The sequence below is a fragment of the Podarcis filfolensis genome, assembly GCF_964270895.1.
Source record: "Podarcis filfolensis genome assembly, chromosome: 15".
In the NCBI taxonomy this organism is placed as follows: domain Eukaryota; kingdom Metazoa; phylum Chordata; class Lepidosauria; order Squamata; family Lacertidae; genus Podarcis; species Podarcis filfolensis.
In genome coordinates, this window is record NC_139618.1 from 2,720,777 (window position 1) to 2,746,679 (window position 25,903).

At 50.1% G+C, this 25,903-nt stretch overlaps 1 protein-coding gene and 1 long non-coding RNA gene across 3 annotated transcripts in view; one reads left to right on the forward strand and one right to left on the reverse strand.

The window, feature by feature from the left end:
• The window catches only part of SPECC1 (sperm antigen with calponin homology and coiled-coil domains 1), a 108,508-nt gene extending 83,863 nt beyond the window's left edge, over window positions 1-24,645 (forward strand). For both annotated transcript variants that reach the window (XM_083587549.1, XM_083587550.1), the window contains 6 exons: window positions 1,196-1,349; window positions 2,208-2,310; window positions 14,541-14,657; window positions 15,906-15,965; window positions 19,406-23,037; window positions 23,135-24,645. In XM_083587549.1, coding sequence (XP_083443675.1) covers window positions 1,196-1,349; window positions 2,208-2,310; window positions 14,541-14,657; window positions 15,906-15,965; window positions 19,406-19,495 — 524 coding nt within the window. In that variant the 3' untranslated portion in view covers window positions 19,496-23,037; window positions 23,135-24,645. The remainder of the gene's footprint in view (window positions 1-1,195; window positions 1,350-2,207; window positions 2,311-14,540; window positions 14,658-15,905; window positions 15,966-19,405; window positions 23,038-23,134) is intronic.
• LOC310750221 lies at window positions 6,608-11,787 on the reverse strand. Its single transcript, XR_014541985.1, has 4 exons — window positions 10,026-11,787; window positions 8,229-9,658; window positions 7,517-7,611; window positions 6,608-7,045 (listed from the first exon to the last, which is right to left on the reverse strand). It is a non-coding gene; the product is annotated as an uncharacterized lncRNA (long non-coding RNA).
• Window positions 24,646-25,903: the final 1,258 nt, after the last annotated feature.

Below are 25,903 nucleotides of genomic sequence, written 5' to 3' on the forward strand. Positions count from 1 at the left end.
TGCCGCGAGGGTCGTTAAAAAGGGTGCCGTTTCCTGGATCTTCCTGCAGTTGCAGAACAGCCATTACCTTAATTGAGCAGATAGTCAGACACAGCAGAAGAGGAGCAGAGGGAGACCGCAGGCGTCTCCTTGCTGTAGCCGTGGAGTAAATGGCCGGGGAGGATCTGAGCCAGGGATCTCTCGGTGGGGTGGGCAGAGGTGGGGGGACTCCTGTTTACTGGAACAGCCATAAGACAGCAGGATGTGTGACGTCCTTTTGTTAAGTCCTCTAATGCTCCTCAGTCGTTCCTTCCTGTATTGCAAACTCAAGCCCCCCCCCGGGCCTGAACGTTGCGTGGTCTTCACTTCCCTCCTGCAGCCCTTGCTACAAGGCCAGCCACCGCCAACCTGGTGCCCGCCAGGCGTTCTGCGCTGCAACTTCCATCAGACCCCAGCCAGCAGGGCAAAAAGTGTGCGAGATAGAGAAAGCTTATGGCTAAGCTTTGCAGCAGCAGAAGAAAACATTTCTCTGCGTTTACTTCTTTGCTGTAGAAAAGGGGTTGTCTCTGAGCAGGAAAAGGCAAGCTTGGGTTCACACATGGAGAGTATGTGCTCGGTGCGCCAAAGCCCTGAGTGGTGGGGGCTTATTGGAGGGAGACCCTCCTCTTTGTGTGTGTGGAGGGCAGAGGTATGTTCTTGAAATCAGCTCATACAACAGGGGTAGGCAACCCAAGGCCCGGGGGCCGGATGTGGCCCAATCGCCACCTCAGTCCGGCCCACGGACAGTCCAGGAATCAGCGTGTTTTTACACGAGTAGAATGTGTGCTTTTATTTAAGATGCACCTCTGGGTTATTTGTGGGGCCTGCCTGGTGTTTTTACATCAGTAGAATGTGTGCTTTGATTTAAAATGCATCTCTGGGGCATAGGAATTCGTTCATATTTTTTCCCCAAAATATAGTCCGGCCCCCCACAAGGTCTGAAGGACAGTGGGCCAGCCCACGGCTGAAAAAGGTTGCTGACCCCTGTCACAGAATCACAGAATTGTAGTGGCAAGTGACCCCCCAAGGCAGGAATCACAAAGAACCCCCAGCAGGTGGCTCTCTGCTTAAACAAGGACGGAGAGCCCTACCACCAGGCATACACCAGCAGCCCCCCCCCAAGGAGGCATCGTGTCTGCAAATGACGGTTCCTTGTCTCTCTCCTCTCCCCGCCAAGACTTGCTGAAAGGGAGAAGTGAGGACCTGAAGCCAGACCACTTTCTCCGCAAAAGCCCCTCGCTGGAATCCCTGAGCAAACCGCCCTCCATGTCCTTCTCCGGCAGAATGCTCACCTCCACCCACAGCGGCCTGAAACCCCCCAGCAAGCTCAGGTAAGCGAAACGGAAGCTGAGCTGAAAGAGAGAAAGGAAGGGGGGATGGAGGCTGCCTTTGCCTGAGCCAGGCCATTAGGCCCTATATTGCCTAGACTGGCTGGCAGAGGCCCCCAGGGTTTCAGGCCGGGTTTCCCCCCCAGCCGTGCCTAGAGAGGCTGCCAGGGACTGAACCGGGGACATCTGGAATGTAGTGCCAGTGCTCTGCCACTGAGCCAGTGCCTCTCCTGGGTGCCCATCAGTGCTGTCTGTCAGTGCTGAGCGACAGAGCTCCTGCCATGCATGCGGAATCGTAGAATTTTAGAACTGGAAGGGGCCACGAGGGTCATCTAGCCTTGCAGTGCAAGAATCTTTCACACCACGTGGGGCTTGAACCCGCAGCCCTGAGATTAAGAGCCTCATGCTCTACTGATCGAGCTCTGCAGCCTCAACTCAAATGTCACCGGTTCAACACCTAATGGCACCTATTTGTTTATTCTTAATACATGAAGCTATTAAAACATCACCAAATCATAAAATGCAGAGCAGATGGCCCACACGGCCGATTTTAGTGGCGTAGGACTGGGCATGCTCAGTGGTGGGCATGGCCCTTTTGGGGACAGGGAGGGCATGATGGACTCTCCCAAAGAGGGCGCAGCTGGCTAAAATAGGAACCTGCCACATTTCCCCTCTCTGTGCGTTTTCCTTATAGCAAATGCATAAATTGGCCACCAGTTCCCCAACATGGTGTGTGTTTTTCGGTGTGGGGGGGGGGCACATGGGGATGGCAGCCATCCCTGGCCCCTTTTCAGAGCGGAGCAGTCCAAGCGGAGTAACAGGAGGTTTGTTAACAAAACTTTTCCCTCTTCCTGGTTCCAGCGTGGAGAGGAAGGACCCTTTGGCCGCTTTGGCGAGGGAGTATGGCGGCTCCAAGAGGAACGCCCTGCTGAAATGGTGTCAGAAGAAAACAGAGGGGTACCCAGTAAGTAAACGGGCGGCTTGCTTGCATGGGTGGCTGAGTTGTTTGCTTGTCACAATGGGATCATTTTGCCCCAAAACACCACTGTGGCAGCAGCCAAGCCCTTTCCTTCTAGGTGCTCAAAATAGTACATAAAAACAGGAGCCAGCATTTGAGCGGGGGGCATGGAGTATATTTCCATTTGCTCCTCAGACAATATGTGCACCCTCTTCTCCAGCAAACGCCGACTCCCTTGGCAACATGGGATGCTAAAACAAGTTTCCCATCCTTATGATTCTGAATTAAGAGCTGGTTTATGTAGGAAGCTGCCGTAGTCAGACCCTTGATCCAACCAGCTTGGTATTGTCGACACTGGCTGGCAGCGGCTCTCCAGGGCTTCCCGACAGGAGTTCTCTCCCAGACCTGCCCGGAAGTGTCAGGATTGAACCCAAGACTCTCTGCATGCATGCTCTGCCACTGAGCTATGGAAAAACCCCCACTCTCGGACGCAGAGCTTTTAAGCACAGACCTTGCGCTTGGAAACAGCAAGGCAAAAGATAAATGTGGATTACGCCCTGGCAGCAAGTGAGACTCTGGGCCAACTAGCTCAGCAGTGCCCACACTGGCTGGCAGCTCCAGGGCTTCCGGCAGGGAGTAATTCCTAGCCCTCCCCGCACATCTGCTGTTTGAACCTGGGACCTTCTACATTCAAAGCAGGGGTTCCCGATCACTCCACTACAACAATTTGGCTCCTTCCCCCAAGTTTACAGTGGGTCGCCAGCCTGCCTGTTTAAAGTAGCATTTCTACAATTAATGCATTTCAACACATTTTGCAGGCTGCACAGTAGATTGCCCTGTCCCGGAGCAGGCGAGGCAGGACACTGCTGGCCTCGTTCGTTGCTGGGCTTACTTGGAATTGAAGGTCTTAGAATCATAGCAGAGCTGGAAGGGAATCCAGGGGTCATCTAGTCCAACCCCCCCCCACAGTGCAGGAATCTCAGCTGAAGAATCCCTGACAGATTCCTAGTGCCTGGCCTGTTTCCTGCCCACACACCCTGACTTCTTTGCACAGAGATCAGGCACCTATTTAAGGAGGCACGTGTTCCCATAACACTGCGGGGAACTTAGATGAGGCCTTGCCTCAAAGCAAGCGCCTATCCAAGCGTCCGGTGGTTTTTGTTGCTTTTAGTGGGGGGGGGCAGGTTTGTTGCACAAGACCTCCCGATCAGCAGCAACTGCGCAACACAAACTTGCCAGCGTGTGTTTGAATCCTGCCCCAAAATACCGACAATCTGGAAAGCGCCCTTCGTCTCTCGCTTCAAAAAACAACCACCCACCTCTCCAGTCCAAAACACACACACACACGTCCCCTTGGTTCAAAGGACAGCAAAATGCCTTTGGTTTATTTTTAATTTTGGCTCTCGGAGGGATCCCTGCGGTTCCTGCGGCAGCTGCCCAACCCTCTCTGACAAGGCGGCGGCATCTGTAATTGTTGGCCGAAACTTCAGCGAGGCATTTATTTTATAGATCTTTCTCTTCCTGCCTCTGTTATCTTCAGAGCATCAAACAAACGCCACACGTTCGCCTTCTGTCCCTGGCAGGACAAAGCTCTCTGTGAGATGGGGGTGGTTGTTAGGGGGAGCACTGAGCCCACGAGGAGGGGCGTTGTGCTGGGCAGCTTATGCATTCCCCCAAAGTGAGCTGACGGACTTGTTCATTTTAAGAGCATAATACCACGAGAAGAGCCTGCTAGATCAGGCCTGTGGCTGTCTAGCCAAGCACCCTGCTCTCACAGTGGCCTGTTGCGTATTTAGCAGATTAATTGCGCTGCAGAAAGTGTGCTGGGGAGACCACACGTTCAGGAAACAATGAAGAAACGCAAAAATATATTTTGCATGGCTTTAATTACAAAAACAAAAACTCCTCTTACATTAAATCTATTAAGTACGACCTACCCATTCACCAGGGTACTGAGAGAGGTACATGCTGCTCTTTCATAGCTGTCAACTTTTCCCCTTTCTTGCAAGGAATCCTATTTGGAATAAGGGAATTTCCCTAAAAAAAAGGGAAACAGTGCCAGTTATGTGCTCTTTATATACTATACCCAACTGCTGACACAGCTTAATTAACACAACTTAACAGCACCTGCTGTACTGCTTCACAGCTGTAAAACTAGGTCATGATATTTGCTCTGGCCTTTAAAGAAATACACATCTTGTGAAACAATAATGCACCTTAAAATCATTCAATATGGCCAACCAGATGCCTGTGGGCCAAGAGTCCTCTCTGCTCCTGTGGTTTTCCAGCAGATGGGATTCGGAAGCATCACAGCCCTCAACTGCGGAGGCAGAGCAGAGCCATCCTGGCTAGGAGCCATCCATAGCCATGAATTTGTCTGATCCTCTTGCAAAGCCATCCAGTTTGGCGGCCCTCACTGTCTCTACCACCAGGCAGAGGGCCTTCTCAGTGGTGGCGTCCGCCCTGTGGAACACCCTCCCACCAGATGTCAAAGAGAAGAACAACTACCAGACTTTTAGAAGACATCTGAAGGCAGCCCTGTTTAGGGAAGCTTTTAATGTTTAACAGACCACTGTATTTTAATACTTTGTTGGAAGCCGCCCAGAGTGGCTGGGGAAACCCAACCAGATGGGCTGGGTAGAAATAATAAATTCTATTCCATTCTATTCTCCTGTGGGAGGGAGTTCCACAGTTTAACCATGGCGCTGTGTGAAGAAGGACAATATTCTACCTCCACTGTCAGGAGGCAAATAATGCCACTGAGCATCAGCTGCTGAGAACTGTGGGGAGAAAGCACTGCTGTGGGGCTCAGGTCCAGCCACTGTGGGAACAGGAGGCAGGACTAGACGGGCCCCCTTTGGCCTCATCCAGCACCCAGGCCCTTTTTGCATTCTTATGTCTGGATGGCTTTATCCAGACTGCACCTTGTAAGGGTTTTTGAGAGAATTCGTCGACTAACCAACTGGATAGCTCCGTTGGTTAGAGCCTGGTGCTGATGATGTCAAGGCTGCAGATTCGATCCCCGTGTGGGACAGCGGCATTGCAGGGGTTGGACTAGATGATTCTTGGGGTCCCTTCCAACTCTTAGGATTCTGTGATGCATAAGCGTGGCGTAGTATATTTCAGACTGCAGTTGAGAGAAAAACGGAAACAGATCTGTCCAGCCCTGTTGTGACATATCCAGATGCATACGTAAAACGTTGAAAGCAGCCTACGACACGGCGTCAGTTACAGCAAGGGATTTTCTGCTTTTGATAGCAGAGGCTTTGGCTTCCACGTGAGCCCCGCTCCTGGTCTCTGGCGTGGAGCCCAGGGCAACCCCACTGGGCAGGCCTGAGGCCTTTTCCTGTTGCCACAAGCTGCTCTTCTCATCTCCTTCACCCTGTTGACATTACGGCCAGTGACATGACGTCTTGACGCCTCTCAAGCTCCGGATTCCCCTCTATCCCAGAGACCCAAATAATTCATTTTGTGGAAGCAGATCTGTGGGTGTTATTGGAGCCATGTTTCTCTCTCCCCTCCCGCCAGAACCCTAAACTTAATCTCTCTTCCTGAGAAACTGACGCCTGCGAGCAACAGGGAGGGGGCAGCCCCCAGGCTCCGCGCTGCTGGTGGACTAATAACTCCTGTTTTTTGCTCTTGTCTCCTCGCTCTTAGTCTCATTAGCCTCCGTCCTCATTAATCACGTCATTAGCAGTCGGGTCATGATTTAAGTGCTCTGGCTGTTGTTGATCCGACGAAGAGGAGCGATTTGTCATGGGGCCAAAATCATCCAAATCCAGCCTCTTATCTTAGAAGACAACAGCCCTAACCTAGGGATCAAGCGGTACTTGTCTCTCTTTCCCCCCTCAGGGTTGCTGGGCACACGCGAGAAAGAGAGCGAGAGGGCTCGGCCTTCAACAGAGCCAGTGTGGTGTAACTGGAGTGTCGGACTAGAACCTGGGAGATCAGGGTTCGAATCCCCACTCAGGCAGGAAGCTGACCTTGGGCCTCTCTCGGGCCAGCCAACCTCACAGAATGGTTATGGGGATTAAATGAGGATTTTGTCTGACCCTCTTTTAAAGCCGTCCAAGTTGGTGGCCATCTCAGCCTCTTGAGCTAAGGAGTTTCATAGTTTAACTCAGCTGTGTGAAGCACTCCTTTCTTTTGTCTTGGCCCCCAAATCTTTCAACAGAACAGCTCCAACCAGACACGTGGAGCAGGGAAGAATCGTAGAATTGCAGAATTGGGACGCCCCCCCAAAAAAGGGTCATCCAGTCCAGCCCCCAGGAATCGTGGCTGAAGAATCCCTGACAAAAAGATGTAGCCTGAAGAGAAATGCATTTAATGACACCTTGAGGCTATGAACCAGCATTTAAAAAAAAAATGGCTTGAGGGTTTCTTTAGGCAACAACCTACTTCATTAGATGCTCGGTCTGAGTGAGTGAAACCTTAGATGAGAGCCGAACCGGAGAAGAACGTTTTCCTTTCTGTTTTGTAAACAGCAAAATAATGCAGAAATATCCTTTCCCTTGCCCACCTCCCCCGTTGGAGGTAGCAGCCCAGCTGTTGAGGGAATGGGTTTTCTGGCGTTGAGCAAGGCTGAGGGAATCATCTCCGAATGAGGGGTTCAGGCCCTCAGTGGCTGGTGGTGAGGCCTTGCCGTCAGTGCCTCAGTGTCCGTCAGGGAAGGCGTGTGGTCCTTTGGGGAAGACTGAATACCGCTGACCTTTTGGCTGCCCCCGGACACTTCAGATAATCCCTGAAGTAAACAAGGGATGCGTCATTAATCGTTCAAGCAGAAGCCAGTTACCGTAACTTAAGGGGCTGGCCAAGATTGCAACAGGCTCCTCTCCAACCTGAAAGACAGTGGATCGAGTTCTTTTCCCTAAGACTAGGAATAATATTACCGGCCCCTTGGAAGTTTCAGCCCTGTCAGCCCAACAGCAAAATGTGGATTTGAACCCGCATCTCCTTGGCTTCCTTGTTCCAGTAACCTCTAACCACTATGCAACACTGTTTCTACAGCAATTTAAGGTTGGCAGGTGGGAGGGAGGGAAAAGGAACCGCATTCCAGCCCCAGGTAAGGGGGAAAGCCTTGAATCTTCCCCACAAGGGGAAATCCTCTTGCGGTTTTATTCTCTAATCCGGGGGATTTTTGGAGGGCTGGGTGTCCGCAGAGAGGTGGTTTCGTAACAAGGCGCACACCTGATACAGCCAGGTGGAATTTTACCTCTCTTCAGTGGAAACTGCAAGCCGGATTCTGACACTTTAACACTCCCACAGTCTGTTCCGCACAATCTTTCCTGGGTCACTTGGGGGCCGGTTCTACAAAAATGAGACACTCCCAGTTTAGGATTCTTTGGTTTGAGGGGGGCAGTCAGGCAAACCTGCCCAGTTCCATTTCTCTCCTCTGCTCATTCTTCCAACCTTAACCATTCAGCGCTCTGCCTTTCCACATTGGTCTGTGGAAATGCATCAGTGCTTGAGTGCTAATTTCGCCATCTGTAGCAGCCATGCTTCTGAATGCCCGTTGCAGAAGCCACAGGAGCAGAGAGGGGTCTTGTGCCCGTGGGCATCCGGTCAGCCACTGTGGGAACAGGAGGCTGGACCAGATGTGCTCCCTTTCAGTGCTTCTTGTGTTCCTAATTCAGCAGGGCTTTTCTTACGTTCCTAAAAGGGGACTTTTTTGCAAAACAATTTTCCCCAACACAATTTTTGCATCCCTTCCCCCCATATACATTCTGTTTCATGCACGTTTTATCCTGGTATATGCATTTCTATGTATATACATTCTATTCTATATATTTATATATATGTGTGTGTGTGTGTGTGTGTGTGTATTTTCTATGCACATACCTGGATAAAGCGTGCATAAAACAGAATGTATATGGGGGGAGGGATGCAAAAATTGTGTTGGGGGAAATTGTTTTGCAAAACATTACCTGACTGGAGAACTGCAGAGCAAAATTCAGAGAACTCTGCTTCGGTCCACATTTCATTTCAGAAAGCGCGAGTGCAGTGGTTTTGCCTTTAAATGCAAACTGAATTGGATTCCTCCCTTGTCCGTTGCAGTGAGGAAGATCCTTTCAGCAGCAGAATCTTGTTTCTTTTCCCCAAGGAGTGATTTAGAGGCCTGTCAGTTCAAAAAAATCTCACCAAGCCCATATTTCTTCCTGGAGACTTCCTGGCTGAGGCCTGCCAACTCTGTCTCCTGCCCGCTGGTGATTTACCACGATGCCTCTCAGCAGCTGAGAGCTGGCAGGGGTCGGGCTGAGATAATCCCCCAGAGTTCTGCCTGCCTTATCGCCTGGCAGAAGTTCCCTGTGTTGAAAGAAAAGACCTCAGCTTAATGGAGCTGATCTGTGAATGGGGTAAAGGAGGTTGCTTTTCAAAGATAATCACCCTCCTCTTCCCCCTGCACACACAAAATTCAAACAACTCTTTCCTGGTGGCCCAGGGCTTTGCACAGATGTTGTACAGATGCAAAGAGGGGAGCCCAGAGGAAAATGGGCAAACTTATTATATATTGCATTCCTATCCCTTCTTTTTCTCCACGGAGCTTGGTGGCTCACACGCCACTCTTCCCTCTGCATTTAATCCCCACAACAAAAACCCCGAGAGGTAGGTTCGGCTGAGAGGCAGTGGCCAGCCCAGGGTCACCCAGTGAGCTTCAGGTGGAGATTCGAACCTGGGTCTCCCCGAGTCCGACACTCTAATCCCTACACCATGGTGGCTCTCAGAAAATAAATAAGCAAAACGTTCAAGAAATAAAAATGAAAAGATGCATAGTGGCCAAGTGTGGATATTTTCCCACAGATTCCCGAGTCACACTTTTATAAAACGGGAAATGGCTTTCATCGCTCGCTCCACATTTCCTCTCGCCATGCCCTGGCTTCCGGCGGAGATCCAGGCTCGTGTTATCCAGTCTCGGCTTGTTGTCCTGGTTTGTTGACCAGCTGGGAAAGCGCATGGCCATGCTCCGTGGTGGCTCTAAAGGAGGATTAGGCAACTGCAATGAGGAGGAGAGGACTATTGAGATCTCCTGGCCACAGTGGCTCAGCTCTGTCTTTGCAGACGGAGGCAGCGATGCTTCTGAATGCCAGTTGCTGGAAAACACAGGAGTTGCTCTTGGGCCCAGATCCTGCTTGTGGGTTTCCCAGAAGAGGCATCTGGCTGGCCACTGTGAGAGCAGGATGATGGGCCTTTGGCCTGATCCAGCAGGGCTCTTTTTGCATTCCTGAAATTGCTAAGGGCCAGACCTTCACCTGCAGACATCTAAAAATGGACTGATAAGGAATGGATTTACCGTATTTTTCCGTGTATAAGACTAGGTTTCCCCCTCCTAAAAAAAATGTCAACAATTTGAGGGTTTCTTGTACACCAATGGGATGCGGGTGGCGCTGTGGGTTAAACCACAGAGCTTAGGACTTGCCGATCAGAAGGTCAGCGGTTTGAATCCCCGCGACGGGGTGAGCTCCCATTGCTCGGTCCCTGCTCCTGCCAACCTAGCAGTTCAAAAGCACCTCAAACGGCAAGTAGATAAATAGGTACCACTCCGGCGGGAAGGTAAATGACGTTTCCGTGCACTGCTCTGGTTTCTCCATAAGCAGCTTAGTCATGCTGGCCACATGACCTGGAAGCTGTACGCCGGCTCCCTTGGCCAGTAAAGCGAGATGAGCGCCGCAACCCCCGAGTCGGCCACGACTGGACCTAATGGTCAGGGGTCCCTTTACCTTTACCTTGTACACGGATACATCTCCCCCCATCTTCTTAAATCGGAGTCCCCAAAAATAGGGGGCATCTTATACATGGGGGCGTCTTAGAGACAGAAAAATATGGTACCATGTGCTCCAAACATGCAACTTCCCTTGCTGGTTTCCCTTTGGGGCATCTGCTTGGCCCCTGTGGGAACAGGATGCTGGACTAGAGGGGCCACTGGCCTGATCCTGCAGACTCTTCTGTACATTCTGCCTTACCATAAAATATCCAAGGCTGATTTTAATGAGGATGAAAAATAAAATTGTAATGGAAACTAGGAGATTAAAACTGGTGTGTTGTGTGTAGCAATAATTATAATAATAATATTGATGAAAATTATCTGAAAAGTAAACGTATAAAGCCGCAGATGTACAGTCACTCACCTGGGAGTAAGTCCCATTGGGGTTTGTGTTCTGAGTAAACTTGCAAAGGATTTGCACTGTAAGAGGCAGGGAGGGCCTGAGAACATTAATTAAGAACATACTTCTGCAAGAATTTTGGCGATATAAAACAAATTAAATCTCATTTAAGTATCTCCATTTGCTTCATCTTGAATTACAATTTCTACTTCCTCCTCCATCTTCTCTCTCTCTCTCTCCCTCTCCAATTCTTATTTGTTGTTTTATTATTTCAATTATAAGCCCGCAGTCTCAGCCCTATTGACTTTTCAAATATTTGTGCAAGCCTGTGTTAAGCACTTTAAGAAATAGCGAATTGCATCCCTGCTTTGGCTGTCTCGAAATACTGTGACCTGGCAGTTTCTAATTGGTGGCTGGGGGCTTTCCCGAGGGGGAAAATAAAAAGAACTGACATGGTCCCTTGATAGCTGGCAATTTCTGTCCCCAGCCCTTGGTAAGCAATGCCCTTCAGTGTCTGGGAAGTGCAGTGTCTCATCTTGAAGTGGAGAGAGGTTTCCTTTCCCCCTTTTCCTGGAACTAGCTAGCTGGGCAGATTGCATGGAGCTGGGCAGTTGTTTTGGAGAATCCAGAATATCCTTATTTTGAGGTGAAATGCAATGACTTTCCAGCAAATTCAGCACAGAGGGGCTAGTCCATTAGGGCCAACAGAGCACTGTCCTATCAAGAACATAAGATGATTTTGCGGGATCAGGTCCATCTAACCCAGCCGCCTGCTCTCACAGTGGCCGAACAGATGCCCCAAAGGGAAAGCTGCAAACAGGACCCCAGAGCAGGAGCCCTCTCCCCTCTGTTGTATTCAGCTGAGGAGGAAGAGCAGAGCCGAAGAAAACAGGAAGAGAGAAAAAGAAAAAGGAAGAAAAAAGGAAAAGGAGAGAAGAGGGGAAAGGAAAGGAAAGAAAAGAGATAATAAAGAAAGATAAAAAGGGCTTCCAATTTTCCATTTGCGGGTTACATAAAAAAAGAAAAAATATATTTAAGACATTCAGTCCATAATAACACCCATCTTCGCCATGTTCCGTTAAGCAGTCTTTCTTTTAAGTCAGAATGTCTCAAAATCATTCATTTCTTTTTTTGCACGAAAAGTCCAAGGGGGGTTGCCAAATTGTTTCTATTTTTGGTCAGTATCCACCGTGTTTTCTCTTCAACGCCAACTTTGCCTCCATTCATTCCCACCACTGTATTGGAGGAACCTTGCATCACTGGGGAGTCGCTCCATCATTTTGGTGGCTCTTTTCTGGACCTTTTCTCCAGCTCTGCAGCATCTTTATTTTTTATTTTTTGAGGTGAGGCGGCCAGATCCGCATGGGAATGATGCCACCCTCCCTCCCTCCCTCAAGAAAAGTCCCTTCTTCACGCAGCACATAGTCGAACTACGGAACTCCCTGCCACAGGAGGAGGAGGAAGAGGCAGGGATGGCCACTAACCTGGGTGGCTTTAAAAGAGGACCAGTCCACGGAGGAAGAGAGGGCTATGGATGGGCCCTAGCTAGGCTGACTCTGCGCTGGCTCCACAGTCAGAAGCAGCATTGCCTCCGAATGCCAGTGGCTAGAAACCACAGGAGGGGAGCGTTGCTGTTATTCTCGGATCCTGCTTGTGGACTTGCCATTAAGGAAATCTGGTCGGCCACAGGATGTTGGGCTAGCTGGAGGTCCTTTGGCCCAGTCCATCAAACGCTTCTCATCTTCTAAATTCAACTTGGAATAGACCCACAGAAATGGATGGACACAAGCATGAGGGCAGAATCCTGGACTAAGATGGGCCATTAGCCTGATCCTGCAGGCTCTTCTAACTCCCTAAGGTAAAGGGACCCCTGACCATTAGGTCCAGTTGTGGACGACTCTGGGGTTGCAGCGCTCATCTCGCATTATTGGCCAAGGGAGCCGGCGTACAGCTTCCGGGTCATGTGGCCAGCAGGACTAAGCCGCTTCTGGCGAACCAGAGCAGCGCACGGAAACGCCGTTTACCTTCCTGCTGGAGGTGTACCTATTTATCTACTTGCACTTTGACGTGCTTTTGAACTGCTAGGTTGGCAGGAGCAGGGGCCGAGCAACAGGAGCTCACCCCGTCGCGGGGATTCGAACCGCCGACCTTCTGATCGGCAAGCCCTAGGCTCAGTGGTTTAACCCACAGCGCCACCCGTGTCCATCTAATTCCCTAGTGTCCTCCTAGCATTGTTTCCCTAGCATTGCTTTTGTCTTCTGCAGCCAAGGTCGAGGATGACATCGGCAAGGCGCTGCTCGCCCTCCCCGTCGCTGCTTCCATCCTGTCCCTCCTTCCCAATCCCTGTCGCAAGCAGGATCTGCAGGATGTGGGAGCTGCGCGTGGCCCTCCGTCCAGGTCCTCCTTTCCCTGTGCAGGCGGAAGGGGAGAATTCGCCTCCCCGGTTTGGCTAAGCAAAGTCAGGATAGCTCTTTTCTGGGCTGACTTCCTGCTTGGCCAACTGACACCGCCTTTCCCACCTGCTCTGTGGTTTGCCTTTAACACTGGCAAGGTCACAGCAACCAGGGAGGATAACATCTCACCCCTTTGCGAGGACGTCGGGCTCTGTTTTGTTCAGTGTTTGCCTTTCTCCCAGGAGCCCAGGGGGGGCATTATCCTGGCCACAAAGAAGGCCTTTGTGGTGTAGCGTCAGGGAGACCAGGGTTCGAATCCCTGCTTGGGTGGGAAGCCCACACTGGGCGTCCCTGGGCCAGTCACTTTCTCGTACTCAGCCTAACCTGCCTCACTGGGTTGTTGTGATGATAAAATGGAGAGGGGGGGAGAAGCATGTAAACCTCCCTGCTTGAGATTCTTGGGATTGAATTGAATTGCAAACAAATCCGGGTGAATGACCAATAAGCAGTTCACCTGGAAATACCAGCAAGGAGCCACAGTTCCTGCCCTATTATTATTATTATTATTATTATTATTATTATTATTATTATTAATACTATTATTATTACTATTATTACATATGAAGGACAGTATAGTGGCTTTGACTACTCCTGCTCCACTGACAACACCAGCCCCACGGATCAGCCCCGTCACAAGACAAGCATAGGGTGGTTTGTTTGTTTTTTTTGCCCCGGTGCAGAATGTCTGAAGAGGCATTATCGAAACCCAAGAAGCTAGCGGTTAATGGACAGAAATATTCCACTTTGCTTCCCTCCCCTCCTCTTGAAAAGCAGCAAAGTGAATTAATCCAATCTTAGTAGAGCTCCTTAATGTAATTAACACAATGCCGGGAGGCGGAGGTAATTAAGATTTGGGACAAACAGTTTCTCTTCTCCCCAACGCCCCCAGATCTTTGCCTCCCGCAGGACCTCCTGCCAAAATGTTAATTTCACAGGCAGTGGGGCAGCATTGATCTAGTCCTGCCAACCTGCTTCCCAAAGGCCTTTTGTTTTGCATTATTGCCACTGATAGGGAGTTGATTGCTTGTTTTGTCCCACAGGGACGTCCAGCCTTGGCGCACTTGTTGATCTTGTGAGGCAGGAGGCGTTGTAAGAATGCAAGGAGAGCCTGCTGGATCAGGGTCAAAGGGGGCCCATCTAGGCCAGCATTCTGTCCTCACGGGGGGCCAGCCAGATGGCCCAGTGGGAAACCTGCAAGCAGGATCCAAGCACACAAGCACCTTCCTCCCCTGTGGCTCCCAGAAGCATCGCTGCCTCCGATTCTGGAGGCCAAGCATAGCCATTGTGGCTGGTAGCTGTCGGTGGTCTTCTCATCCATGAATTTGTCTAATCCGCAGCAAGGTTCCAGTCCTCATGGTGCTGAATAGGAATGAAGGAAGCTGACTTATACACTGAGGGGGGAAAGTTTTGATCCCCTGCTAAATTTGCCCGTTTGCCCTCTGACAAAGAAATGACCAGTCCATAATTTTAATGGTAGGTTTATTGTAGCTGTGAGAGACAGAATAACAACAGGAAAACCTCCAGAAGCATCTGACCTCTGTAATTGCCACCAAGTACCAAGTCATCTTTTGCAAAGGGATGAAATACTTATTTCGCTCATCGTAATGCACATCAATCTCTGACTTTTGTCTTCTGGGTTTCCTCTCCCGCTGAGCTCACCTTCCCTTCTCTTTTCCTCCCGCAGAATATCGACATCACCAACTTCAGCAGCAGCTGGAGCGACGGCCTGGCCTTCTGCGCCCTCCTGCACACCTACCTGCCTGCCCACATTCCCTACCAGGAGCTCAACAGCCAGGACAAGGTGAGGCCCCTCTGTCACCAGCATCCTTCAGATGGTGGGCGATTTGGTGGGGTGGGGAGAAACCTTTCCCCTAGTGATGTGGAATGGAATTGCAGGGTAAACACACACACACACACACACACACACACACACACACACACACCATTCCTGACCTAGTGACCTTATTTATTATTTAGTCATTTCATAAAATGTATTATATGCTGCTTGGTTGTAAAGAAAAATGGGGGGAAAACCAAAGCAATAAAATTTAACACTAGGAGAAATGTAGCAGCCATGATTTAAGACTCTCAGAAAGTTAAAATAACAATAGACTAAACTTGCATCAGCTTTCTAAACCTTTGGACAGGCCTGTCTAAACAAAAACATTTTGGCAGACCCCAAAAAGAGGACAATGAAGGCAGAGCCTGACCTCAATTGCCAAGGAGTTCCAAATATAATCAGCCCCGAGTTTTTTTAAAATAAAATAAAAATACATGATAAGGTTAATGTTTGGTTATTTATAAGTAGTTCCAACTAATGAACTTTTAATAACAGTTGTAAATAATAAAATATTGATCCTGCCTTTTAAAAACATGTTTTAGATTTTGTGAGTGTGCTTTGTTTTTCCCCCTGGTTTTTAATATATGTTATTTATTTTTTGCTGTAAGCTGCTTTCAGTTGCATGGGGGGGGCAACTAAGAAATTTAATTAATAACAATAGTCCAGCAATATCTGGAGGGCCACCTGGGTGCCTTTCTGCTGTAGCTACAATAATAAAGTCTTCCAGGAAGAAGCAGAATCTGAAACTTACTTCTCACCTGATTGATGTATGCTTGAATTCACTTCCTTTTGTGGGTTTTGAATCAAGGAGTGCCTGTTTTCTTTCAGTTGTGGGTTGTGTTTCCTGGCGAGGTCTTTGCCATTTGCACCTCGCCTAAGCCCTCTATTTCTCACCTTTTTTAAAAAAAGCAATTTATTTTGCAAAATTTCCCCCTATAAACACACATTGTGGGGTTGGAAAACTGCATTGCAAAATTCGGAGCAGTGCAAGTTTCAAAGAATCATGGTGTTTTGGTTGGCTTATTGCTTTAGGAAGCACTGATCGGGGAGCTTTCCCATTCAAAGGCAAACAGAATCTATGTCCTCCCCATCCACAGCTGTACCCGTGGCAAATGTCTGATGGCAACTGGAGGGGGGGCAGGCTAATGTCAGAGAAAACAGCCCTTCTATCCTGACCTATTTGTTGTCTTTCTCTCCCCCTCCCCACAGAAAAGGAATCTCCTTTTGGCATTCCAGGCTGCCGAAAGCGTTGGCATTAAACCCAGCTTGGTGAGTGCTTTTGTCCTGGGGAGACGCATTGCGCCAATATAGCATTGGAGGGGATGAGGCTGGTGGGGGGCTGGGAGCTGGAGGGGGGTGTCATATTTGCACCTGCAGGAAAACAGCCAACAGGAGGAACATGGCTTCAAATCCATTCCACCCTCCCTTCCATTTATCTAATCCCCCACTTTAAAACCAGTGGCCATCTTCCTCCATCACATCTTGTGGTTGTGAGTTCCACAAGTCAAAAAGTGCGGTTGCATGGGGAAGACCCTGCCTTTTAATCATCCTGAATCTCCCCCGCCAGTCAATTTCAGGGAGTTTCTGAGCTCGTCAAGAAAGAAAAATGCTTGGTTGAGGGTTTCCTGTTGTTTGCTGAACCCACCGAGGTGTTGTGATTCAGAGCTCGGATAGTTCAGATCCGCTGCTCCTTTCGGTTTAGAAAAGCCAGCCTTCAATCCCAGACTGCACAGCTATTTATTTTATGGCATTTATGGTCCACTGTTCCTCCCTGTAGCTGGTTTTTATCCTCCTGACAGTCTTGTGAGGCTAGACCGATTCGCCTAAGGCCAATCCCCAGCAAATTCCACAGCTGACTGGGGAATCTGAACCCAGCACCCCCAGTACAACCTTGTCTCTGACTCTGCCTGCACGGGTTTCGATGTGGGGGCGAGCAAAATGCTGCTCGCGTTTTGCTTCTTCTATGACTTGCTCAAGTTTGCAGCCATAAACATGTTTGCTGTGGTACAGAGGTGCGAAAGAGCACAGGGCTAACACGAACACACCAAGTTCCCTTGCTCTCACTCTCTTCCTAAACCTGTTGAGTTATCACTTCTAAAAAGTCGTTTGCCCCATTGCACCACTCCAAATAACTTTTTGCACAGCTTCAGGGCTCTTCTTAAGATTGGGGGACAATGTGGCTAGAGGCTGGCGTGAGCCCTGAGTCGCGGAGACCTTGCTCAGGCTGAAACACACACCTCAGCGTGCATTAACTCGCTCTACGTGGGGCTGCCCTTGAGACTGACCCAGAAACTCCAGCGGGTGCAGAATGCTGTGGCGAGACTCCTTATGGGGTCCTCGCCGTGAGATCACATTCACCCGGTGCTATACCAGCTGCACTGGCTCCCAGTGGAGGACAGGGTCAGGTTTAAGGTGCTGGTTTTAACCTTTAAAGCCCTATACGGCCTAGGACCCTCGTACCTACAGGACCGCCTCTCCTGGTATGTCCCACGGAGGACCTTACGTTCTTCAAATAAAAACATCTTGGAGATACCGGGCCACAGGGAGGTTAGGCTGGCCTCAACCAGAGCCAGGGCTTTTTTGGCTGTGGCCCCGATCTGGTGGAACGCTCTGTCACAAGAGACTAGGGCCCTACGGGACTTGACATCTTTCTGCAGGGCCTGCAAGACAGAGCTGTTCCACCAAGGCACAGTCTGACCCCCTCCTTCTGTAATCCTCATAGAACTCTAGCCCAATGGTTGCCATTGATTTGATTCTGAACTGATTTTAGAATGAATTGATTTTAGAATGTATTTCAATTAATTGACTGTGATTTTATGTAAACTGCTATTTTTACTGTTGTTAGCCGCTCTGAGCCCGGCTTTGGCGGGGGAGGGCGGGATATAAATAAAATGTTATTATTATTAAGTGATAGGTCTCATAGCATGCAACCTTCCTCACCATCTCCAGCAACTTCAGGAAGGGCTGGAGACCTCAGAGAGGTCCTGTGCAGATAATGCCAAACTAGATGGCCAACGGTCTGACTCTGTTAAGTTGCTTCCTATGTTCCTGATTCAGAGCCATGAGGGCTGGAATCTTATTTTCAGAGGAAGGGCCATATCTCAGGGGCAGATCACCCCCTTTGCATGTGGGAGGTTCAAACGGCACTGCCAAGCAGGGCTGGGCAGGAACCCTGCCGAGTTCCCTCTGCAGTGCAGACCAGACTGAGCTCTATGGACCAAGGGCCTCACTCTGCATAAGATGGCTTGCCTTAGGTTCCCTGAGGCTCCCCTCTGCCCTCGGACAGTATTAATAGAATCTTAGAATCTTAGAATTGTAGAGTTGGAAGAAAAGTATTGCAACCCCTTGCCAGCTCCCTAGAAGCCTTGTCAGCCAAAAACCAGCCTCCCCTCCCCACCACAGAGGGCCCCTCCGCCAAACTCTCCCTGTTGAACTCTCCCTGCCTCCATCTCCTGAATACCTTCCCCAAGTGCTCACGGCTCTCTGTCCCTATCACCAAGTCTTCCTGGCACACAACCGTCCATTCGCCATCCCGTTCCCCCACGTTTTATGTGAGCTTGGGTGTTTCAAATTCATTTCTTTAAAAGGCTTACGGCCGGGATTTAATTACTCTTGGCTACCGCTCCCTCCTTGAAAGCCTTGCCAAGCAGATAGGGAGCCCTTCCGGCACGGGAAGGGGGGGTGCTGCTGTTCCTGGCTGCCCCCCTGCTCCATTCGCTGCCGCGAGAGGGGAAGCGAAAGCCGTCACGTTCCCCGGGGCTCAGACGTGTTGGGTCCAGTGTGTGCGTGGGATCAGAGATCCGCTCCCCCCCTGCCCAGTTTTCTCTCTCTGGAGCTTCAAGGGAAGAACTGAGAAGCTCCAGCAGACAGGAAGAATGTTATGAGGGTGTTGGGCTGGCTTGGCCTGGAGGAGAGGAGACTGAGAGGGAGGTATGAGAGACACCTTCAAATATCCATGGAAGATGGAGAAAGCTTGTTTTCTACTGCTCCCTCCAACAAAGGAGATTCCAGATAAATATCATCATCATCATCATTTATTATTATGGCTGGGTTTCCCCAGCCACTCTGGGCGGCTTCCAACAAAATATTAAAATACAATAGTCTATTAAACATTAAAAGCTTCCCTGAACAGGGCTGCCTTCAGATGTCTTCTAAAAGTCTGGTAGTTGTTGTTCTCTTTGATATCTGGTGGGAGGGCGTTCCACAGGGCAGGCACCACCACCGAGAAGGCCCTCTGCCTGGCTCCCTGTAACATGACTTCTTGCGGTGAGGGAACCACCAGAAGGCCTTCGGCACTGGGCAGCGTTTCTTATGGGAAGAGTTGATTGACAGTGGAATGGACTCCCCCAGGAGATGGTGGACTCCCTTTTGTTGGACGTTTCAAAGCAGAGTTGGGATGGCCATCTGTCATGGATTCCTGCATTGCAGGGGGTGGACTAGATGACTCTCAGGGTCCCTTCCATCCCTACAATTCTTTGATTCTATGAATATGTATGTACTCACACATATACATATACAAACTTCTTGTGAAATGATCTGGTATATTTTGGGAGGCAGGGATAGGGAGGAGGAGATTTCACCTGCATTGTGCCTTTTAACTGTCCCTGGGGGTTCAGAATGACCCTCTGGTTCCCCTGCTGCAGCTAAAGTGCTTTATGTTTCCTTGTTTTCCTCCCTCCTAATGACGCTGCCATCTCTTCCCGTCACAGGAGCTCAGCGAGATCATGTACACAGACCGCCCCGACTGGCAGAGCGTTATGCAGTACGTTGCCCAAATCTACAAATATTTCGAGACCTGAGTTCCGGAGCCGGGAGGAGGAAGGAGGAGGAGGAGGAGGAGGAGGAGGAGGAGGAAGGCGTCTGAAGAACACCATGCAACGCACTAGATCACTTTAAAAGGAAAACACAAAAGGGACCCTCCCCCTTCAATCCCGCCTGACAGAGGCCCCGGCAGACGTTTCTCGTGGCCCCAGAAAGGACTGGCCACGATCCAGCCCAGGCCTGCAGCCTGAAGCAGAGTGGAGGGGCTCTGCTTGGCTTGGGACTATTTTTGGGGGGGGGACGCAGGAAATAACATCTCCCCCATACTTGACCGTGCCAAATAAGACTCCTTTTCACCCAGGGTGCCCTGCGCTGTGGGGCAGAGAACAACTCCGCTCGTCGCCGGACAAATTGGTGGCCTTGTGCACAGCCTCTGGAGGTCCCCAAGGGCATCAGAAGTTGCGCTTTCCCCCTCTTTAATTTCACAAAACCTGGTTGTGGCTTCCCCTCTTCATGGGTCCCATGGAACGGCTTCCTTGCTTCTCTCCCCGGAGGCTCAAGAAAAGAGCAGGGTGGGCTGGCTTCCTGAAACAGGCTGTGCTGTGTGGAACAGCCAGGACCCCTTGAAACATGACAGCATCTTTGGAAAAAACAAAACACCAAACTTAAAATCCCCTTACAAGGCCCCCCCCTCCCCTAATGACAGCTGCCTTGGCCCAGTCTCACGCAGCTGGTAGGACGGTAGAGAGAGCCAGGCTGATCTTGGCTTTTGCAAATTTCCCCCCATCCCAGGACCAATTTAGGGACTGACGGGATCTGAATAGGCTTCTGTCCATCCAGGACCTGCACTGTCTTGAGTATGGATGCAGGGAGAGGAGGGGAAGCCCTTCTGATCATTGCTCCACAAGGCTAGAGGAAGCCATTATCAGCCCCAGATCTCCCACCCACCCAGGATCTGTGTTGTGACTGGATCACTTTGATGCCCGATTTAGCCCTCTGGGGTTTTGTTGCAGAACAAAGACTGTGTGTCTCTTTAACTTGTTGCACGGGGATTTCAGCAGGTGTCTTTTCCGTAATAGTGGGAGAAGCGGTGCCTTCTAAAATTCTCCCTCCCCCCCCCCCATTGCCTCCAGGTTGGTGCAGGAGATGCAAGAGTTGTGTTCTGTTGCGCAAACCTCCTTGTGTCGCTGCAGACATCTTACTTGTCTAATCCACGGGGAACATCTGCAGCCTACAGGAAGTTGCTGGACTAAAACTCCCACCATCTCTGACCAGTGGCATCTGCAGGGCCACAGAACCATCCTCATCAAATGGGGGGGGGGATCCAAATGCAGAACCAAGACTTGTTGGGAAGCCTGATACCCAGGTTTAAAGGCACCAGTTGCTAGCTTGAGTAGTGGAGAGAAAAGGTTGTGAGGAAAATGTTTTTTTTGGGGGGGTGAGAGGGTTAGGCCTGCACATGCTGATAGATTTTTTTTCCCCTTGGGGGGCGATGGCCTTTGTGAGACTGGTGGGGCCAACAGCTTTTGAAAATCTGGAGTTGGCAAAAAAATAACAATAATAATTTCCTGCCACGTCCCACCTGCCCTTTTCACAGCCGTGCAACAGGAAACTCCTCACAGCTCCAGTCTGTCCCATCCGAGCGGACACAAGGTAAAAGCTTTACTTGCTGAGTTTCCACCTGCTGCGCTTCTGCTAAGAGCGCAGGAGCCCTTCCAGGGGAGAAGAGGGAAGAGGTGGCAAGCCTGGGAGGGGAGGGGAAGTCTCTGAAAATCTGCAGGTTAACGTAATGTTGAAAGTGACTTGTGTCCTTAGCTCACAAGGCGGGCCTCAGCGCAGCGGATTTATGCAGTGTCAAAAGCCTGGAAATTCTTGCAGCGACTGAGGGCTTCTCTGCAAGGACTCAGGTGCCCTTTAAGTGTGAGCTGGAAGCGTTGAGTCGATGACCTGTGTGGGTGAAAGCCAGGGTTGGCAGCGCCAAACGCACCGACCTTCCCCGGCCCGGTTTCACGACACCTGTGTGTCACCGAAGGGCCACCACGAAACCTCCTTGGCTGGCGTCAGGAGCACCTGAAGGCCACCCGGTCACAAACACAAGTGGCGCTTCCTTTGGCTTGGTAGAATTTCCTCCTTGCCGCTTTGGCGTGACTCGCCGGCTCCTTTCTGAGGCTCGGGAGGCAAAGCCTGTCACAGGAGTGCCGTGTGTGGGTGACATGACCCGTGGGCACAAACCCCAGGGTCCCCTTGAGGATGCTGCGAAGGAAGTGCTTCCTTGCCACGTCTTCCTTGCTCACATCGCCCACATCTGCTGCTGCTTCTTCCATGCCCTGTGGCTCTGCAAGGGATGTGTTAGACATCCCACCGTAAGGTCGCAGAGGGTTTGGAGGACAGCCTGCACACCCAAATTATCATGTGTTTTCTGTTACTGGATACAAAGTTGAAGGTGCCAAATAATTGTTTGAAGTTGTTTGCTTTGCCAAAGGAGGAGGCCCGTTTCTGCCGCCACCTCCCAGACGTCAGTGAGAGAACGTCAATCTCTTTCCCCGCTCTTGGTCTTGGCTTGAGCTGAGCTTTCCCCACTTTTTGGGGGTCTCTCCTTCCCATTCAGAGCCCCTTCTCCCCTTTGACATGCCAATGGCTGTGGAAAGAAGACTTCAGGCAGGCCTGCTATAAGGTTTCTGCCTGAAGACTTTCAGCTGTCCGGCGCTAGTCCTCATGGTTCCTAGCCGAAACCTGCCAGTCTCCAGACAGCACCCAGTCATTCCAAAATCGTTTGCCAGCTTCTCTGGAGAAAATGTGCCACCTGGTCAAAGGAAGTTGCACACCAACTTTGCATTTTCATCAGGCAAACAGACCTTTAACTTGGGGGAGTCAGGCGCTGGGGGGAGGGAATCTAAATCACTACGGTCCAGGAAAAGCACGGTTCCTTTAGCGAGTTGCGTCCAACGCTGAGGTCTGTAGCCATGAGCAGATGGAACAAGAACCCCACAAGGTAGCCAGTGGGAGGGGGGCCCTCTAGGCATAATGGTACCCGAACTCCCACCCACCCCTTGCAGCCGGCATCAGTTAAGGCTGCGTAGGATTCCAGCAACTTCTGGAGGTCCCTGTGATTACAGCCTCTGATGTTACTGCCCCGTGATCTGCAGGGGAAAGGAGATTTCTGTTCTGTCGTCTGCATTTTGCCATTTTCTCTACTTTAAGAGGAGGCCTGTCGTTACGTGTGAGGCAGGTAGAGGCAAAAAAGTCTGAGGTGGTCCTTTCAGGGCAGCTTCATCCCCCTTCCTTTAAACCGGTCCCTCAGACTGTCTTGTAAACATCAGGTGTGTGTGTGTGTGTTGTTATGCCTACAAGGTTAATGTTTCTGGGCCATTGAGTGTCCAGGTGTTGGATTGCATCAGAAATGTAGTTTACCTGGGGGGAGGGTGTTGGGAAAGGGAGGTTTGTTGGCTTCGCTGTGCACCTCAGTTGGCGCAAGAGATGGAGGAAAGGCAGGAAGTGAGTGAGGGTTCGCGTCTGGTCATCTTGAAGGTCCGGTTTGGTTTTGCCTCCAGAAAAGCAGGGGGAAGCTGAGGGGGAAGAAGCATCGCTGTCAACTTTTCCCTTTTCTTGCAAGGAATCCTATTTGGGATAAGGGAATTTCCCTTAAAAAAAGGGAAACGTTGACAGCTATGGGAAAGAGGAGGTTCCAGAGCAAAGCGGGGCGTGAATTTGCACCTGTAACAGTTGCAAGGAGAGCGGATGAGGCGTTTGAAATGTCCGTGCCAGAGTGGGAGTTTTGTCTGTATTTGTTTTGTCAGTGATGCCGAGCTGAGGTGTCCGAAGGAAGCCTGGGCAGGTTCTTTGCCAGAGGCGCAACCAGCCTCCAGGTCTCTTGAGGCCTAGCATCTTGAAGGGAATGTTTCACGGGCAGGTTCTGAATCCACTTCCCTTGCTCTTGAAGGTTGGGAAGATAGACTTAAGGTTGTGTATGTGTCTGTATCTCCTCCCCCTAAAGTCCCCATTTTCCTTAGGACTCCACCTCTTTCTCTCTCCCCATCCCAAAATGGGATGCAGAAGGAGAAATCCAGGGTGACACTGAGCTTAATTTCCCCGGGGTTCTCAGTCACTGAAATGCCGCCAGATTTCAAAGCCTGCTGCTTTACTTTTCAACCCTCCTCAGTTTAGGGTCCACCTGTGCAGGGTTTATTCAGGCACTTCCTGCTCCTTCTACTGCGGGTGAAGCCAGAGCGTGGCCCGTTAGCTTGTTAGCTTGTTCCTCCACACAACACAAGGCGGCCGTATCAACCTGCCCCCACCTTTCCCCAAATGATGCCAAGGGGGGCACCGTCGTTGACAAAGGAGCATTGGGGGTCGTGTGACTGTAGGCCAGGGATGGGGGGAGCCCAGTGTTCCTCCAGATGTTGGACTCTGAAATCCCATCATCCCTGGCAGCTGTGCCAGCTGGTGACCGTTGAGAGTCCCAGCAACACCTGCAGGAGACTCCCCTCACTTGAAGGATTCTCCCAGCCCATCTTCCATGCTTCTCCAGTGAAATGCACCCCATAATATAATGCAGGGAATTGGGCGTGGACATCTGTGGGCTGCGGATTTCACTGGATCCCAGCAGGAGCAACAAGTGACCAGGGGATCCCAACATCTGGAGAGATGCTGGAACCCCCCACCATAATTTTGTTTTTAAAAAAATGACTCCTGAGCAGGTGTCCCAACTGGAATGGCTGGTGTCTGCAGGTGCTAATGATCTTTCCAATATGCCATCGATCGACTCCGACTGGCAATGAACCAACAGAGTCCTTTCCTCTGCTTATTAACCTGTTTTGGGAGAGCTAACAGATTCTGGATTCCTGCCCTGACTTCTATTATCTTTATTTTTTTTAGCCTTTACACGTGCCAACTTCCAGATACATTTTGTTTGTTCATCTTTCCTTGTGAACGTTTCAGTTATTAAAAAAACAAAAACCGGACCTCTCTCTTGGCCTGGACTGGGCGCTTCAAGTCTGAACTGTTCCCGCCGGAGAGCAAAACCATCTTATTTATACACCAAGAGCACACTAGAATGTACAGGCCCTCGGAGACTTCAACGGTCGAGGATGTGCGACTGCCAATGTTTTTATTTAAAGAAGATTAACGTTACTGAAGCATTGGGTGCAGGGTCTGCATAATATTTCTAATAAATGCCTTTGGTTTCTGACACTTGGCTTTTGGCGCTGCTCTTGTCTAGGCCGCATCCTGTCGTTCCTGAGTGGTTTAACTGTTAGTCCCTCTTCCCAGGACGCACTGGGAATTGTAGCTCTCTCAAGAACTCTCAGCACCCTTAATATGCTACAGTTCCCAGGATTATTTGTGGGGGGGAGCTATGACTGTTTAAGGTGGTATGATACTGCTTCCAATGTAGAGTGCAGATGGGGACAGAGTCTACTCAGAAGTAAGTCCCATTGAGTCAGATGGGACTAGCTCCCAAGTAAATAGGATGGCAGCATTCTGAATATTTAAAACATATACACATAACCAATGTCGGGGCAATTAAAACAACTCCAATTTAATTAGATTTCTTTTTTAAAAAAGTAATGACTACACCTCTTTGAATAACAGGAGCAGGTAAGAAAAATATTACCTTGCCATTCTTACAACAACCCTACAAGATATAGAGTGAGAGACTTGTCAACAAGCCAGGATAAAACACAAATCAATGAATTGCAAAGCATCAAAAGTATAAATTGTGCAAGCAGCTGCTACCCAACTCTTATGAAATAAATAATTTGACACTTTAATATGAGGAGTGAATCAAAACAGTATGTCCAAATGCATAACTCCTCGTCAAACTCCTGTGTCCATTTAAAATCAGTATCTGAACATTCAGTCTTTTCCAACTACAAATCCACAGACATGCCACTGACCACCTGAATTAAGCTCACAAACCACAGGTGGGAGCCTCTGATCTCTTACCAGAAAAGCCAGGTGCGTTTCAGCCACGGAGGTCTCACCTTTTAGCCAACATGCCTGAACCATTACCACTCGGTTTTCTAAATTTCCAAATTGGGGGGTCGGGGAGATACAGTTGTGCTGACGTGTTGAATTGATATTACAAGTGGCCAACAACAGAGAGATGTAAAAATAAGTCTGGTACCCCAATAATGTGATTGGACACTACCACAATGTGTGTTCTGTGTGCCTTGTGCAGAAGCATTTGATGTGATGGACCAGGAGCCATGTTCAAGTGCGTGTGCGTGCGCCTCAGTCACCATGCTGCATCAGCATCAGTTCTCCTGGTCACACTACCGTGTGACCAAGGAAAGCCACCTGCGAATTTCATTCTCACATGGCAAGCAGGAAACAGATGTTCTGGGGCAGGGGTGGGCGAGGCAGTGGCACCTACACCATCCGCATGAATGACACCTTGTGCCACCAGATGTGTTGCATGCAGCTGCTGGGCCTGCATGAACAGGTAT